Below are 18,412 nucleotides of genomic sequence, written 5' to 3' on the forward strand. Positions count from 1 at the left end.
TGTGAACCTGAATGAAGACATATAAATCACTAGGCCTATAGGCTGTGCCTACACTGTGTTGTATGCCCCTTTTAGTAAATCTAAGCTGAAAAAACATTGTATGCTGTTCTGTTAAAACAACTAGAGCCTATGCGCACATTGTGATCAAAATCCAAATCTTAATTGCCACATTTCAAACTGTCATTTTGTGAGGCGCAGCCGGGAACTTGTTCTGTATGAAGCTGAGTGGTGGACTGAACAAACCAGGAAGATACTCCATGATCATTTAAAAATCTCCAGTTTGGGAACATTTTGGTTTCCCAGTAGAAGAGTTAGTAGGAAATCAACTAAATATATTGAATTTATAAGATAATTAATTGATTTTCCCTAAGATAAGAGATATTAATAGAATGCGTCAGTGCTTTGTATTTTCCTTCAACTTCCTGAAGACCCATTGGGAGCGGAAATGTGTTTGTCCGGCACTATGTAGACGTCAGCATGATGCTAATGACAACCTCTTCTGGTAGATGGAAAGCCTTTCTCAAAAACATTCTCATTTAAATGTTAACTACAAAGTAGACTATGGATATCTGGCAGAATGATATCATTATTTACATCAATCCCGTGGCGATTTTGTTCGGCAAACTCTGCAATCACATGCACGCTACAGAAGCACAGCTAACCAAGCAAGGATCTTGCTGATGGGCACATAAATTAAAGTTGCGCTATGCAGAAATCGCTCCGCCATTTCCTGGTTACTAAAACTCTTAGTTCGCCTAATTTCAGTTTGTGACAAAATAAACTAGTATTGTGTAGAGAATCATTTTACCATCTAAACCGCTGTGAAATATATTTTCCATAACCAAAAATATTGTTGTTTCACCCCCCCCAAAACTACAGCAACTGTTGGCATTTTATTTCCCCACTGTACCAAATCGAACCGTGCCCCCCAAAACCGCAATACATACCAAACCGTGGGTTTGGTGAACTGTTACACCCCTACCTACTATGTAACAAAATTCTATTACCATTTTATTATTAAGTTGTTACTAGTGTAATTACAAAACTCTTTGGGCACTCCGAGTCGCCTCCATCACCTAAGCCGCCCGCTGTCATGCTGTAACACAGGTGGTGTCAGTGGACTTGGAGCCTATATTGACTGTGGGCACAGAAGCCCTTTTTACTAGCCTCAGATTCATGTTGAATCCAGTCTTCCACTGTTGGTAGCCATCGTAATCCTTTGGGACGAAGTGAGACTAAAGCTCAAGGGATTTCCCTGAGCCATTCTGCCCCAAGCGGTCCAACTTCTTTTCCAATAGACCAAACATGCCTACCGTTAAACCGTGTACCCTGCTCTTGACATCAAAGCCGCAATGTATTGTTGGTATGAGTTTATGATGCATGTAATTCCATTTTTATAAACTTATGCATAAAGACCGTTTTTTTTTTACATGGAATATCATCAATCTACATTGTTAAATTTATGGACATATATTGTGCAACCTTTTTTAATATAAAGTGTTATCCTGTTTTGCTATGAGGCATAGTAATACGGATATGATGCTGCTTAATCAACATGATGATCCTAAAGATGTCAGTGATGGCTCCATTTCCTCCCAGTAAGGGGAGAAGGAGGCTAGTTAGAGATTACCTTTTTGGATGTGTTCACCGATAAGTGGTTCACAAACGGATGTTTTTGGAGCAATGTGTCAGTGAATATCGTTAATAGTATAATTTCAGTGTCATGATGATGATGTTAACTCAAGACGAACACTGTTTCTTACATTAATATCTACATGCATTTTTTTTCCCCAGAACATTTTGATATCTTAATGAATTAATGCATGCAGTTGTTCATGTACATAGTTTTTTTTAATCCTAAAACAACTGTTTGACTACTTTACAGACCCCCAAGAGATTTGGATTCGAAAGCTTGTGTGACCATTGGAGAGAAGGTACTAATTACCAAACTGAACTGTTTAGTGTCGGTTACTCTCTCACATTCTTACCTTTCGTCTACTACTATGTTTCTTCCCCACACGTTCCTTCAAACCTTTATTTAAAACTGAAGCACAAACTTCAGGTTTAACATCTGGGTGAAGTTGGCGTAACTTTATGTATACAGTGTTTAGACGGTACGAGGTAAACGGCAAATGTTTTCAATGAGAGCATGACGGTAAATGCCGTTGAGGCTGGCGGGGAGTTCAAATATTTCAACTTTTGCCGTCTGCCGTAGTGTTTTCTTCTACCGGATGTTGATTTACACTGTTTGTTTACTGAAATCACCATAACAATGCATACCTTCATGACAGAACAATGAGACAGATATTACACATCCAGTGTAATAGCTAAGTGTGAAGCATCCGGTTGGCGTTTCCACTCACTACCAAATATGGTGATGAGAGGAAGTCCAGTGGACGGCAGTGGGAGAAGTTGGATTTTGGCCAACATTCTGCAAATTTTCTCATTTGATGAAACATTTTGATATCCATACTGTTTTCTGTTTCTAAAAACTATAATAATTCTATCAAACAGAGTGGACTGTGTTTTGTAGACTTAACGCTTTGCCAAAGTTGTACAAAAAAATTGCGTTGTTTTATAAGGAGTGCAAAGGTGAATTGAGTTATTGCACACGTGCACTTCAGAGTAGGCGTTCCCTAACGGAAATATGCAAATAAATGCTAGAACATGCCAATAGGATCTCACTAACTCGTGCTTGGCTCTGCCAACCTCCTTGCTTGTTCTGTCCACTGATTCATTTACTCAGACCAGAGCCTGTCGTTTCCAATTGATCTTGGGTTAGTTATAAAAAATCTTTGCTGTCGGGCTGGCTTGCTTTTACCGTCACCACCTTCTTTCTTGTCCCGCTATGCCGACTGGTATGACGGTTTTCCCTTGGTCTGAACGCAGCACTAGGTTGAGTAAGATTCTCTCTGTGGTTTGGATACAGAAAGATGAAAGCTTGGCTCAATTAAACATTATGACTCGGATCGAACACTTCTGATTGTAGGCAGACTGGAATGTGTTTAACTTCCTGACGGGCAGTAAAAATATTTATTTTAAACTTATCAAATAAGTGGAATTTTCCATTGGTGAAGATGCTGTCTTTTTCCCTCTTATAATTTAGCCTGAAGTCAAAGTTGGGGCAACCATTGATTTAGTTGTTGTATGAAGTGAGAAAAAAGACACAAGTTCCCATTCTTTACTGGAACCAGTAGTTCAGATGAAAAAGGGTCATTTGCGGTGTCTTTCGACTCAGCCCCCTTACCATGTTCAATGCTTTCCCTGTTGATTAGAAACTGTTGGTTGGAGTAGTTGCTTAAACAAAGACATTGCTCCGAGCCGAAGCAGCACTCTCAGACAAAGAGGAATACCCCCGGTCAGTCATTCTCTTTAGTGCTTTTCACTCTCTGTTACTGTTTTGTTTTCACCAGATGAGAATTGGGTAAAAAAAACAAGGAACTCTAGTGAATCATCTATTTACCCTGCTCACTTTGTGTTCAGTGATTACATCAAGGAAGGTAGAAAGGGTGATACATTTTTTTTTCTTCCTTATTACATCATCGTGTCACCCATTCATGTTTGATCCGTCACTGTCGAGCCTGACACGCCTCTCTCCCCTCTCTGCCGGTCCTGAGCAGAACTTTGTGGTGAAGGCAGATGACCTGGAGCAGATTGGCGAGCTGGGGAGAGGGGCGTACGGCGTGGTGGACAAGATGAGGCACATGCCCAGTGGCCTGATCATGGCCGTCAAGGTATGTGAGATTTGACGCTGTAACTGGTGTTCTCTTTAAAGGGATCTAGGGCTACGTTTACACAGGCAGCCCAATTCTGATATTTTGCCTAGTTATTGGCAAAAGAGCTAATATGATAGGTCAAAAGACCAATTAGTGGAAAAATATCAGAATTAGGCTGCATGTGTAAACGCAGCCTTAGTCATGTTACTATAGCTAAGCACTTTGGCTTTATTTACACAGGCAGGCCAATTCTGGTATTTTTCCCCACTATTTGGTCTTTTGACCAATCAGATCAACTCTTTTGCCAACAATTGGGCAAGAGATCAGAATTGGGCTGCCTGTGTAAACAGCCATGGTGACAGCTGTTGATGTAATAAGTAGGATGGATGGATTTGATGTCCTTTCCCTCCCACCGTAGAGGATCCGTGCCACAGTGAACACCCAGGAACAGAAGAGACTGCTGATGGACCTGGACATCTCTATGAGAACAGTAGACTGCTTCTACACAGTCACCTTCTACGGTGCACTCTTCAGAGAGGTAGCCAGCTTCTTTATAAAAATAATTTCAAAAATTACAATTAAATAATAATACTAAAGTCTTATGTAGTGTTTTTCTAAAATCCAAAGACTCTTTGTCTATTGTAATCTTTAAGTGTAGCGTATTAATTGTTTGTGTATTTGGATCCCCGTAAGTTGTTAGTCACAGTTGGTTTCCTCTACTGCTGGTCTTCTTCATTACTATGTTAAACATAGGCTTCCTACAATGTCATTACAGAGATGTTGGAGGACAGAGCCTTGTAAAGATGCTGTCAAACATATTGGTACCCTTATACTTTACAGTGGAGTGCAACAGTTTTATATTTTCAAAACTAGTTGGTTATTTTTACCCAGTAGGCACCTGCAACTTACAAAGAGTAGGATAAATTATACTTTCCAAGAAACACTCGCCTCCCACCAAAGTAATTAGAATTTTGAATAATTTAGTCCAGGCCATTTTTGACTTAAGTGCAAAACCTTAATTTCAGTTTTGATCAGTTGTATATCAAACTAAATGTGAACACCATTTTTTATTTTTTATTTAATTTCAACTTATTTTAGAAGTAATTGTGAATCATGCATGGGTCCCTATATATTTGACTGCATCTATGTTCAGAGAGGCAGTTATTTAGCAACTAACTTAGTCCTCTTCATTTCTACACTATATACAAAAATATGTGGACACCCATTCAAATTAGTGGATTCTGCTATTTCAGCTGTTGCTGACCGGTGTATAAAATCGAGCACATCAGCCATGCAATCTCGATAGACAAATATTTGAAGTAGAACGGCCTTACTGAAGAGCTCATTGACTTTCAACGTTACACTGTCATTGGATGCCACCTTTAAAACAAGTCAGTTCATCAAATTTCTGCCCTGCTAGAGCTGCCCCGGTCAACTGTAAGTGCTGTTATTGTGAAGTGGAAACGTCTAGGAGCAACAACGTCTCAACTGTGAAGTGGTAGGCCACACAAGCTCACAGAACGGGACCGCTTGCAACATTCACTACCGAGTTCAAAACTGCCTCTGGAAGCAACACCCGCACAAGAACTGTTAGTCGAGAGCTTCGTGAAATTGGTTTCCATGGCCGAGCACGCACACACAAACCTAAGATCACCATGTGCAATGCCAAACATCGGCTGTAGTGGCGTAAAGCTCGCCGCCATTGGACTCTGGAGCAGTGGAAATACGCTCTCTGGTGTGATGAATCACGCTTCACTATCTGGCAGTCCAACAGATGAATCTGGGTTTGGTGGATGCCAGAAGAATGCTACCTGCCCCAATGCATATGTAAAGTTGGTGGAGAAGGAAAAATGGTCTGGGGCTGTTTTTTTTCATGGTTCAGTCTAGGCTCCTTAGTTCCAGTGAAGGGAAATCTTAACGCTACATCATACAATGACATTCTAGATGATTCTGTTCTTCCAACTTTGTGGCAACAGTTTGGAGAAGGCCTTTTCCTGCTTCAGCATGACAATGTCCCCATGCACAAAGTGAGGTCCATACTGAAATGGTTTGTCGAGATCGGTGTGGAAGAACTTGACTGGCCTGCACAGAGCCCTGACTTCAACCCCACCGAACACCTTTGGGATGAATTGGAATGCCGACTGCAAGCCAGGCCTAATCGCCCGACCTCAATAATGCTCTTGTGGCTGAATGGAAGCAAGTACCCGCAGCAATGTTCCGACATCTAGTGGAAAGCCTTCCCAGAAGACTGGAGGCTGTCATAGCAGCAAAGGGGGGGACCAACTCCATATTAATGCCCATGATTTTGGAATGAGATGTTCAAGAAGTGGGTGTCCACATACTTTTGGTCATGTGGAACGTAAGACTTCCTGATTTACACACAACATTGTACTGTAGGACTGGGCTGCCATCCAGACAGACGGGTACCATGACGCCTTTTTCCTCATGTAGAGATGTTAGATGATAGAGCCGTGTATGTTGTAGTCAAGATAAACAAATAAAGAATTCCTGATATTGCCGGATGTAGTTACCTACCACTTGAAGAGAAGAGAGCGTTCCACAGGATATCCATCTGCAGCGGAGCACATTGGAAAAAGCTCCTTCCTGTTAGCCAATCTGTGTGTCTGGAATGTGGTTCTGTTTTTCCAATCCTTCCCTCTACTGCTCTCTCCATAGCCCCCTTTTTCCATTCCCACCCCCTTAACCCTTAAACTCTGACCTTCTCTATCTGTTGTATCTGTGTTCCCAGGGTGATGTGTGGATCTGTATGGAGCTGATGGACACCTCTCTGGATAAGTTCTATAAGCAGGTGATAGAAAAAGGCATGACCATCCCTGAAAATATCCTGGGAAAGATGGCTGTCTCGGTGAGTAGGACTACTTCTTTTTACTTCCTTTCCTCATGTAAATAGGACTAACTATGTCATATAATTCAGCCTAGAGACCAAGCGGAATATTACATGTGTAATGTAGGACAGGGTTTCCGTTAGCTGGTAATTGCCGGCTTTTGGCCGATTTTTAAATGAATGAAAAGCTGATCAATAACATTGTAGCCGGCCAAATTGTCTGAGGGTGTCCACCTGCTGAGGAGAGAGAGAGAACGCGAGAGAGGAGCCTTGGCCTAGACTACTGTTGATCATGAAGATGGAGGTCTTTTTAATTTGAAGTATAACAAAAGTATTAAAATAAAAGTTAGCATATGCCTACAGTGAAAAGCCTACAAGGCAGGGCTCCAGACTGTGACCATTTTAGTCGCAATTTGCGACCCTTTGACTTGGCTGTGCAAGTAAAATAAAAACGTGTCGGTTTGGGCTGCACATTCATTCACCGCACTAAAAACTTCCTTTTTCTTTTGTTGGAGGCTCAAACCATGATTTGGTCATACAGTAAAGTATCCTCATGATTCCTGTAATAGAAGTGTCTGCCAGCATGCCCCTGTACCTGTTTCGGTGGCGCCTGCTGCTGTGTTGAGCAGCCACTCGCTCTCTCTTTTCACAGGGGGAAAAAAATTACCTGGGAGGAAGAAAAGTGTTCTGATTTTATAACATTTTAAAATCCAAAAGCTGGGGGGGACGCTATCATGTCACAGATGGGGAGAGGATGTTCTCAGCTTTCTGTAGGTACATTATCATTAACCTATTGGATACGGGGGTCACTAGCCTTTCAAGGTAATTGCTGCAATATAGCCTGTTCAGGTTTAAACCAATTCACAAGTCTTCTGTTTCATTCTGTTGAGCCATTTTCTGTGGCCAAATTAAGTTCCAACTGTAATGTTATGTTTGACACAGTATAATATCCTGCTCATTTTCCCTATAAACAATAGCTTGACTTAACTTTTATTAGGATAATATCAAAAGTAAGAAGCGTTTGAAGGTTTGGTGTGGCTATTAGCCTATTATACTGCAGGCCTATGATAAAGGCAATGCGCACCGGCTGACTCCAACTGGCAGTTGAACTTGAGGAAGAATTTTTTAGGCCTACTGGATTTACTCCTGTAATCTAACAATATAATGCTCACCTTTATAAAAATATTCTAATTGAAAATGAATGAATTAGCCTCCTGTAAACTTACACAAGTAAGTATTCACCCACTTGGACTTTTTCACATTTTGTGTAAATTAAATGTTAAAAATACTAGTTGGTTATTTTTACACAAAAGTAAATAAATAAAAAAATGTGTTGGTTGCATAAGTGTTCCGCCCCCTGATTCAATACTTGGTAGAAGCACCTTTGGCAGCAATTACAGCTGTGAGTCTTTGGGTAAGTCTATAAGCTTTGCACATCTGGATCCTGCGATATTTGGTCCACTCTTAACAAAATTGCTCAAGCTCGGTCTAGTTGGATGGGCACTGTTGGTGAACAGCAATTTGTCATATTCTCAATTGGATTGCGGTTTGGGCATTGACTGAGCTATTCAAAGACATTCAGGTTGTTGGCTTTGGCTGTGTGTTTAGGGTCATTGTCCTGCTAGAAGGTGAACCTCCGCCCCAGTCGCAGGTCTCTTGCTGGATGGTGAACCTCCGCCCCAGTCGCAGGTCTCTTGCTGGATGGTGAACCTCCGTCCCAGCCGCAGGTCTCTTGCTGGATGGTGAACCTCCGTCCCAGCCACAGGCCTCTTGCAGACTGAAACAGGTTTTCCTCTAGAATTTCCCTGGATTTGGCTCCATCCATCTTGCCCTCAAACCTGATCAGTTTCCCAGTCCCTGCCGATGAAAAGCATCCCCATAACATGATGCTGCCACCACCATGCTTCACCATGGGGATGGTGTTCTCAGGGCGATAAGCAGTCTTGGCTTTGACCAGATAACTTTTTTCCACATTTTCTATGTCTCCCACATGTCTTTTGTCAAAAATATTTTTTTACAGCAATGGCTTTATTCTCACCACTCTTCCATAAAGCCCAGGTAATAGTTGTCCCATGTACAGTTTCTCCCATCTCAGCTGTTGATCTCCTCAGCTCCTTCAGAGTTGCAATTGGCCTCTTGGTTGTTTCTCTGACTAATGGGGTGAATACTTAAGCAATCAAGACTTGGTTTAGGAGGTGAACACTTATGCAGAAACAACCTATCTGATAAAGAAATTAATGTTGGTGTCGTGGCATAGCTCTCTCCCTCTCTGGGGTAGGCCTAAGCTTTTTATATATACACAATACCAGTCAAAAGTTTGGACACCTACTCAAGCAAGGGTTTTTATTTTTACTATTTTCTTCATTGTAGAATAATAGTGAAGACATCAACTATGTAGTAACCAAAACTTATAAAATATTTGTATTATTTGAGATTCTTCAAAGTAGCCACCCTTTGCCTTGATGACAGTTATACACACTCTGGACATTCTCTAAACCAGCTTCACCGGAAATGCTTTTCCAACAGTCTTGAAGGAGTTCACACATATGCTGTGCACTTGTTGGCTGCTTTTCCTTCACTCTGCAGTTCAACTCATCCCAAACCATCTCAATTTGGTTGAGGTCAGGTGATTGTGGAGGCCAGGTCATCTGATGCAGCACTCCATCACTCTCCTTCTTGGTCAAGTAGCCCCTTTACAGCCTGGAGGTGTGTTGGTTCATTGTCCTGTTGAAAAACAAATGATAGTCCCTCAAACACGAAACCCAAACTGGCTGTGCACGTGCGGTATCGCGCAATCACGACACGCAAGTTAAAATATCAAAACAAAATATGAACCAATTATATTCATTTGGGGACAGGTCAAAAAGCATTAAACATTTATGGGAATTTAGCTAGCTTGCACTTACTATCTAATTTGTCCTTTTTAGCTAGCTTGCTGTTGCTAGCTAATTTGTCCTGGGATATAAAGTTATTTTACTTGAAATGCAGAAGGTCATCTACGCCGCCAATTAATCCACACAAAACGGTCAACCAAATCATTTCTAGTCATCTCTCCTTCCAGGCCTTTTCTTCTCTTGACTTTATATTGCGCTTGGCAACTTTCATAAATTTAAGTGCATTACCGCCACTGACTTTGTTCGTCTTTCAGTCACCCACGTGGGTATAACCAATGAGGAGATGGCACGTGGGTACCTGCTTCTATAAACCAATGAGGAGATGGGAGAGGCAGGACTTGCAGATCGCGATCTGCGTCAGAAATAGAACTGACTTCTATTTTAGCCCATGGCAACGCAGACGTCGTTGGCACGCGCAATAATTGGATAATAGATTTCTGAATTTATTTGCAACGCTCGCACACGCGACATGAGCGGTGTAGTCACCCTGTAAGCCCAAACCAGATGGGATGGCCTATCGCTGCAAAATGCTGTGGTATCCATGATGGTTAAGTGTGCCTTGAATTCTAAATAAATCAGACAATTTGGGGGTACTTTGCTGGTGACACTATCACACCTCCGTAATTCACAGTGGGAGCCACACATGCAGAGATCTGTTCACCTACTCGGTTGGAACCAAAAATCGCAAATTTTGTCTCAACAGACCAAAGGACAGATTTCCACCGATCTAATGTCCATTCTACGTGTTTCTTGGCCCATGCAAGTCTCTTATCTATTACGTACCCCTCTTGGAGGAGGGAACACAACACCCTGCTACATCTCAACTCCCCGAGGAGTGAAAAAAGTATGATCGTAGGTGCGGGGAAGGACGACGGAGGCAGAGATATACAGTTTACTGGGAATTTATTATTCCTTAACACAGTAATGTGGGGAAAAGGGGCTGGACGGAACCAAAGTAAAAGTTAGTCCCTGGTCCGCCCAGGTCTTACCTAGTGTGCATAGACAGATTCAATACTACGGGTTATGTATTCCCGCAGGCCTCTTGCCTAAACACTCCTAAGGTGCATTTCCCATCCCCCGGGAACAAATGAAACAGAATAATTACCAATACTTTAAGTGAACAGTTTCAACAATCAAAACCACTAAGTCATATTGGCATACACATACCTCTGATGGAGCAGCTACAAAATAATAGCAACAAAACTTGTACTAACCAACACAGGACATAAAAGGAAGCTCTCCTCCCTGAGGGAGGAACACTGGCTTTTATCAAGCTGGAGGAGTTGGTAATTGAAGAGACAGCTGTTTCCCCTGACGAGAGGGAGGGGTCAGAGCTCCAATTAGCGATGGAGCCGACCAATCAGCTGCTTTAGGATTCCAGGAAGCCATTTCCTGAACCACACACACATACAAACCCACAACACAGAAACTGGGGAGCGTAACAGTGTCCTTTAGTTGTGGTTTCTTTGCAGCAATTCAACCATGAAGGCCTGATTCATGCAGTCTCCTCTGAACAGTTGATGTTGAGATGTATCTGTTACTTGAACTCTGAAGCATTTATTTGGGCTACAATTTCAGAGGCTGGTAACTCAGAAATCTGCAGCAGAGGTAACTCTGGGTCTTCCTTTCCTGTGGCGGTCCTCATGAGAGCCAGTTTCATCATAGTGCTTGATGTTTTTTTGCAAGTTCCTTAAATTTTCCATATTGACTGACCTTCATGTCTTAAAGTAATGATAGACTGTTGTTTCTTTTTGCTTATTGAGCTGTTCTTTCCATAATATGGACTTGGTCTTTTACCAAATATGGCTAACACCCCTACCTTGTCACAACACAACTGATTGGCTCAAACTCATTAAGAAGTAAAGCAATTACACAAATTAACTTTTAACAAGGCACACCTGTTAATTGAAATTCATTCCGGGTGACTACCTCATGAAGCTGGTTGAGAGAATGCCAAGTATGAAAAGCTGTCAAGGCAAAGGGTGACTACTTTGAAGAATCTCAAATAAAATATGTTGATTTGTTTTATTACTACATGATTCCATATGTGTTATTTCATAGTTTTGATGTTTTCTATTATTCTACAATGTAGAAAATAGTAAAAATAAAGAAAAATCCTTGAATGACTAGTCCAAATTTGTCTGGTACTGTATATATTTTTATATTAATATAATACATTGGAGGCCTACGTCAAATATTGACTGGCTCTCATCAAGCTGCCCACTCAAGAAAAAACTTCAAACTGTAACCAGTGCCTGCAACCTGGTTCAAGTGGTCTGCCAACCTACCAGGGTGTTTACAAACAGCACAGGAATGAAATCATCAACATGTGTGGATCACATCTTTACTGCAGAAATTTGCTTTACAGCAGTATCCAAATCCATAGGATGTAGTGATCACAATATAATAGTCATATCTAGGAAAACCAAAGTTCCAAACTCTGGGCCTAATATAATGTATAAGAGGTCATACAATAAGTTTTGTAGTGATTCATAGGTTGATGTAAAGAATATTTGCTGGTCTGTGGTGTGTAATGAGGAGCAACCAGACGCTGCACTTGACACATTTATGAAATTGCTTATTCCAGTTACTAATAAGCATGCACCAATTAAGAAAATGACTGTTAAATCCCCTTGGATTGATAAGGAATTGAAAAATTGTATGGTTGAGAGGGATGAGGCAAAAAGTATGGCAAATAAGTCTGGTAGTCCAACTGGGAGTCCAACTGGCAAACGTACTGCAAATTTAAGAAATCATGTTAAATGAAAATAAACTATACTATGAAACAAAGATAAATTCTATAAAGATTGAAAAAAGCTTAAATGAAATTTTGGGGAAAAAAGCCAACTCGTCTCCATCATTCATTGAATCAGATGGCTCATTTATCACAAAGCCTTCCCCGTAGCTCAGTTGGTAGAGCATGGTGTTTGCAACGCCAGGGTTGTGGGTTCGATTCCCACGGGGGGCCAAGTACAAAAAGAAGAAGAAAAAAAAATCGTATGAAATGTATGCATTCACTACTGTAAGTCGCTCTGGATAAGAGCGTCTGCTAAATGACTAAAATGTAAAATGTAATGTAAATATTGCCAACTACTTTAATGACTTTTTCATTGGCAAGATAAGCAAACTTAGGGATGGCATACCAGCAACAAACGCTGACACTACACATCCAAGTATATCTGACCAAATTATGGAAGACAAGAATTGTACTTTTGAATTCCGTGAAGTCAGTGTGGAAAAGGTTAAAAAAATATTGTCTATCAACAATAAGCCACCGGGGTCTGATAATCTTGATGGAAAATTACAGAGGATCATAGCAGAAAATATTGCCACTCCTATTTGCCACATCTTCAATTTAACCCTACTAGAAAGTGTGTGCCCTCAGGCCTGGAAGGAAGCTAAAGTCATTCCGCTAACCAAGAATAGTAAAGCCCCCTTTACTGGCTCAAATAGCTGACCAATCAGCCTCTTACCAACCCTTAGTAAACTTCTGGATTTTTTTTTGCACGGCACTTACTCAAATGACTGATGATTGGCTGAGAGAAATTGATGATGCAAAGATTGTGAGGGCTGTCTTGTTAGACTTCAGTGCAGCTTTTGACATTATCGATCATAGTCTGCTGCTGAAAACTTATGTCTTATGGCTTTATGCTATAATGTGGATAAAGAGTTTCTTGTCTAACAGAACACAGAGGGTGTTCTTTTCATGGAAGCCTCAAACATAATCCAGGTCAAAGTAGGAATTCCCCAGGGTAGCTGTTTAGGCCCCTTGCTTTTCTCAGTCTTTACTAACGTCATGCCACTGGCTTTGAGTAAGGCTAGTGTGTCCATGTATGCGGATGACTCAACACTATACACGTCAGCTACTACAGCAACTGAAATGACTGCAACGCTTAATAAAGAGCTGCTGTTAGTTTTGGAATGGGTAGCAAGGAATAAGTTAGTCCTAAGTATTTCCAAAACTAAAAGCATTGTATTTGGTACAAATCATTCACTAAACCTCAACTACATTTTGTAGTGAATAATGTGTAAATTGAGCAAGTTGAGGTGACTAAACTGCATGGAGTAACCCTGGATTGTAAACAGTCATGGTCAAAACATATTGATACAACCAGTAGCTAACATGGGGAGAAGTCTGTCTATAATAAAGTGTTGCTCTGCATTCTTAACAACAAGGCAGGTCCTACAGGCCCTAGTTTTGTCGCACCTGGACTACTGTTCAGTCGTGTGGTCAGGTGCCACAAAGAGGGACTAGGGATAATTGCAGTTTGCTCAGAACAGGGCAGCACGGCTGGCCCTTAACCTCTATGGGCTAGGTGGGACGCTAGCGTCCCCCCCCGTGGTGCACTCCATCAACAGCAGGTGCATTTCAAGAGCGGCAAATTTGAATCCAAATAAATGTCAAAATTCTAATTTTTCAAACATACAACTATTTTACACCCTTTGAAAGATAAACATCTCCTTAATCTAACCACGTTTTAGAATTTCAAAAAGGTTTTACGGCGAAAGCATAAATTTAGAGTATGTTAGGACAGTACATTTACAAGAGTTGTGTGTAATGTTTTGTCAAGTCAAAGACAGGGTCACCAAAACCATAAAACCAGCTAAAATGATGCACTAACCTTTTACAATCTCCATCAGATGACACTCCTAGGACATTATGTTAGACAATGCATGCATTTTTAGTTCTATCAAGTTCATATTTATATCCAAAAACAGCGTTTTACTATGGCATTGATGTTGAGGAAATCGTTTCCCTCCAATAACCGGCAGTCAAGTCAACACCACAAATTAAATAATTACAATTAGAAAACATTGGTAAAATATTATATTGTCATTTAAAGAATTATAGATTTACATCTCTTGAACGCAATCAACTTGCCAGATTTAAAAATAACCTTACTGGGAAATCACACTTTGCAATAATCTGAGCACTGCGCCCAGAAAAATACGCGTTGCGATACAGACTAGATGTCATGTTGGGGAGATCTAAAATCGAAAATACTATGTAAATAATCCATTACCTTTGATTCTCTTCATCAGATGTCACTTCCAGGTATCACAGGTCCATAACGAATGTAGTTTTGTTCAAAAAAGCTCATCATTTATGTCCAAAAATCTCCGTCTTGTTAGCACATGATCTAAGCCAGCCGGACTTCTCGTCATGAACGAGGGGAAAAAAATATATTTACGTTCGTTCAAACATGTCAAACGTTGTATAGCATAAATCATTAGGGCCTTTTTAACCAGAACATGAATAATATTCAAGGTGGACGAATGCATACTCTTTTATAACGTATTGGAACGAGGGTACCCAACATGAACTCGCGCGCCAGGTGTCTAATGGGCCATCATCGTTCCATGGCTCTTGTTCGGTCAGATCTCCCTCCAGATGACTCAAAACACTTTGTAAAGGCTGGTGACATCTAGTGGAAGCAATAGGAAGTGCCAAAATATTCCTCAGCCCCTGTGTTTTTCAATGGGATAGGTTTAAAGGTAATACAACACATCAGGTATCCACTTCCTGTCAGAAAATGTCTCAGGGTTTTGCCTGCCAAATAAGTTCTGTTATACTCAGACACCATTCGAACAGTTTTAGAAACTTTAGGGTGTTTTCTATCCATATATAATAAGTATATGCATATTCTAGTTACTGGGTAGGATTAGTAACCAGATTAAATCGGGTACATTTTTTTTATCCAGCCGTGCAAATACTGCCCCCTAGCCCTAACAGGTTAAAAGTACACCGAGAGCGAACATTAATGACATGCATGTGACTCTCATGGCTCAAAGTGGAGGAGAGATTGACTTCCTCATTACTTGTTTTTGTAAGAGGTGTTGGTTGACAAGCTGAAGGTACCGAGCTGTCTGTTTAAAATACTAGCACACAGCTCGGACACCCATGCATACCCCACAAGACATGACACAAGAGGTCTCTTCACAGTCCCCAACTCCAGAACAGACTATGGGAGGCGCACAGTACTACATAGAGCCATGACTACATGGAACTCTATTCCACATCAGGTAACTGATGCAAGCAGTAAAATCTGATTTAAAAAGCAGATAAAAATACACCTTATGGAACAGCGGGGACTGTGAAGTAGCACAAACACAGGCACAGACACATGCATACACACACATGATAATATACACACTATACACACACGTACACATGGATTTTGCGTTGTAGATATGTGGTAGTGAAGTATGGACCTGAGGGCACACACTTATTGTGTTGTGAATTCTGTAATGAATGTATTATGTTTTTAAAAATGTATAACTGCCTTAATTTTGGCGGACCCCAGGAAGAGTTGCTGCTGCCTTTGTAGCAGCTAATAGGGATCCATAATAAATACAAACGGGCCCTACACGCAATGCCCTGATGCATTTAGTGCTCAAATCTCCGACAATAGGCTATAAAGTTTACATATACTACAGATGAAAACACAAGGAATAGTGTTTTTGTAATTAGTTATAGGCTGTTTTTAAGGACACGTAAATGTGGCTCATTTGGCCAATATCCCTTGTTTATTGATGATGATGGTTTTGTTAGTGGACGGCCTAATGTGTTACTCACCCAGTGCATATAGATGACCGGTAAATTTCTCAAATGTCCGATAAATTGAAAAATCTTTCACACCCCTTGACTTTTTCCACATTTTGTTGTTACAGCCTGGATTTAAAATGGATTCAATGTAGATTTTTTTTGTCACTGACCTAAACATAATACCCCATCATGTCAAAGTGTAATTATGTTTTTCAAAATTTTTACAAATGAAAAGCTGAAATGTCTTCAGTCAATAAGTATTCAACCTCTTTGTTATGGCAAGCCTAAATAAGTTCAGGAGTAGAAAAGTACTTAACATATCACTAAATAAGTTGCATGGACTCATTGTGTGTTCAATAATAGTGTTAACATGATTTTTTTGAATGACCAACCCATCTCTGTACCCCACATACACAATTCTATGTATGGCCCTTTGTCAATTTCACATGAGTGGGAATACAGATATGCATATGCTCGTGACAGATACCTTTTTTTATTTTTTTATTTTTTTAAGTTTGGGTGTGAATCAGAAAACAACTAGTCGGCATCGGGTGTGACCATCATTTGCCTCATGCAGCGCGACACATCTCCTTCACTTAGAGTTGATAAGGCTGTTTATTGTGGCCTGTGGAATGTTGTCCCGCTCCTCTTCAATGACTGTGTGACGTTACTGGACATTGGCGGGAACTGGAACACGCTATCGTACACGTCTATCCAGAGCATCCCAAACATGCTCAATGGGTGACATGTCTGGTGCGTATGCAGGCCATGGAAGAACTGGGACATTTTCAGGTTCCAGGAATTGGTCCTTGCGACATGGGGCAGTGCATTATCATGCAGAAACATGAGGTGATGAATGGCACGACAATCTCATTAAAATGTCCATCACTGAAATGCAATTGTGTTCGTTGTCCTTACCTTATTCCTGCCCATACCATAACCCCACCACTACTATGGAGCACTCTGTTCACAACGTTGACATCAGTATACTGCTTGCCCACACATCTTCCCGGTACAGTTGAAACTGGGATTAATCCGTGAAGAGCACACATCTCCAGCGTGCCAGTGGCCATCGAAGGTGAGCATTTGCCCACTGAAGTCGGTTACGATGCCGAACAGCAGTCAGGTCAAGCCCCTGGGGAGGACGGCAAGCAGATGCAGATGAGCTTCCCTGAGACGGTTTCTGACCATTTGTGCAGAAATTCTTTGGTTGTGTGTACCCACAGTTTCATCAGCTGTCCGGGTGGCTGGTCTCAGACTATCCCGCAGGTGAAGAAGACGGATGTGGAGGTCCTGGGCTGGTGTGGTTGCACATGGTCTGTGGTTGTGAGGCCGGTTGGATGTACTGTCAAATTCTCTAAAATGACATTGGTGGCTTATGGTAGAGAAATTAACATTTTAAATGATCTGGCAACAGCTCTGGTGGACATTCCTGCAGTCAGCATGCCAATTGCACACTGCCTCAACTTGAAACGTCTGTGGCATAGTGTTGTGTGACAAAACTGCACATTTTAGAGTGGCCTTTTATTGTCCCTAGGACAAGGTTACACCTCTGTAATGATCATGCTGTTTAATCAGCTTCTTGATATGCCACACCTGTCAGGTGGATGGATTATTTTGGCAAAGGATAAATGCTCACCAACAGGGATGTAAAACAATTTGTGCACAACATTTGAGAGAAATTTTGTGCGTATGAATAAGTTCTGCAATCTTTTATTCCAGCTCATGAAACATGGGACGAACACTTTACATGTTACGTTTTATATTTTTGTTCAGTATATTAACATGTTGCCAGTCTCTCGACCAAGAGGCTATTACTGTACAAAATGACTGAATTCATGCTAGATGTTTAATATACTAAGAATGAATAAATACTAGATGCAAACCAATGGGTATGTCTGGGAAGTTAGACCTGCATTCCTCATGTTGATATCCTTCTCCAGCTGCTGATGTGTTCTGTTCTAATGTTCCAACCTCCCTCGTTACAGACAGTGAAGGCTCTGGAACATCTGCACAGCAATCTGTCAGTCATCCACCGAGGTAAGAACAAGCACAGAGTTAAATAGAACGTTTTATATACGGTATGTTATGTATATCTCTCTCTTGGGTACACCTTAAAACAGTTTGCACTAGTGTCCATCTTTTTAAATCTGGAAGCTTTAGCGGAGAAACCTGCCACATCTGTTTGCGACGTTACAAAAACAACGATGTTACTTGAAACAACATTTTACATAGCATTTTTACATATGTGTTTTGTGGGCTGTGTTGAGCGAGACAGATATACTGCTTCGTAGTTATGTTGCTGAGGCTAAGGAAATCACTTTAAAAGATGCTATACAGTAGGTCTGTATTGGACTAACGGACTCCAAAATCTGTGATTTCTCTTTCACTTCCATCTCACGCCACTCTT

General features: G+C 41.0%; 1 protein-coding gene across 2 annotated transcripts in view; it reads left to right on the plus strand.

Moving 5' to 3' along the window:
* The window catches only part of mkk6c (MAPK kinase 6c), a 56,250-nt gene that overhangs the window by 21,018 nt on the left and 16,820 nt on the right, over positions 1–18,412 (plus strand). For both annotated transcript variants that reach the window (XM_014180279.2, NM_001136550.1), the window contains 5 exon segments: positions 1,886–1,934; positions 3,621–3,734; positions 4,135–4,254; positions 6,466–6,582; positions 17,991–18,042. In XM_014180279.2, the coding sequence (XP_014035754.1) occupies positions 1,886–1,934; positions 3,621–3,734; positions 4,135–4,254; positions 6,466–6,582; positions 17,991–18,042 (452 nt within the window).

This window comes from Salmo salar, chromosome ssa28 (assembly GCF_905237065.1).
Source record: "Salmo salar chromosome ssa28, Ssal_v3.1, whole genome shotgun sequence".
Taxonomy (NCBI): Eukaryota; Metazoa; Chordata; class Actinopteri; order Salmoniformes; family Salmonidae; genus Salmo; species Salmo salar.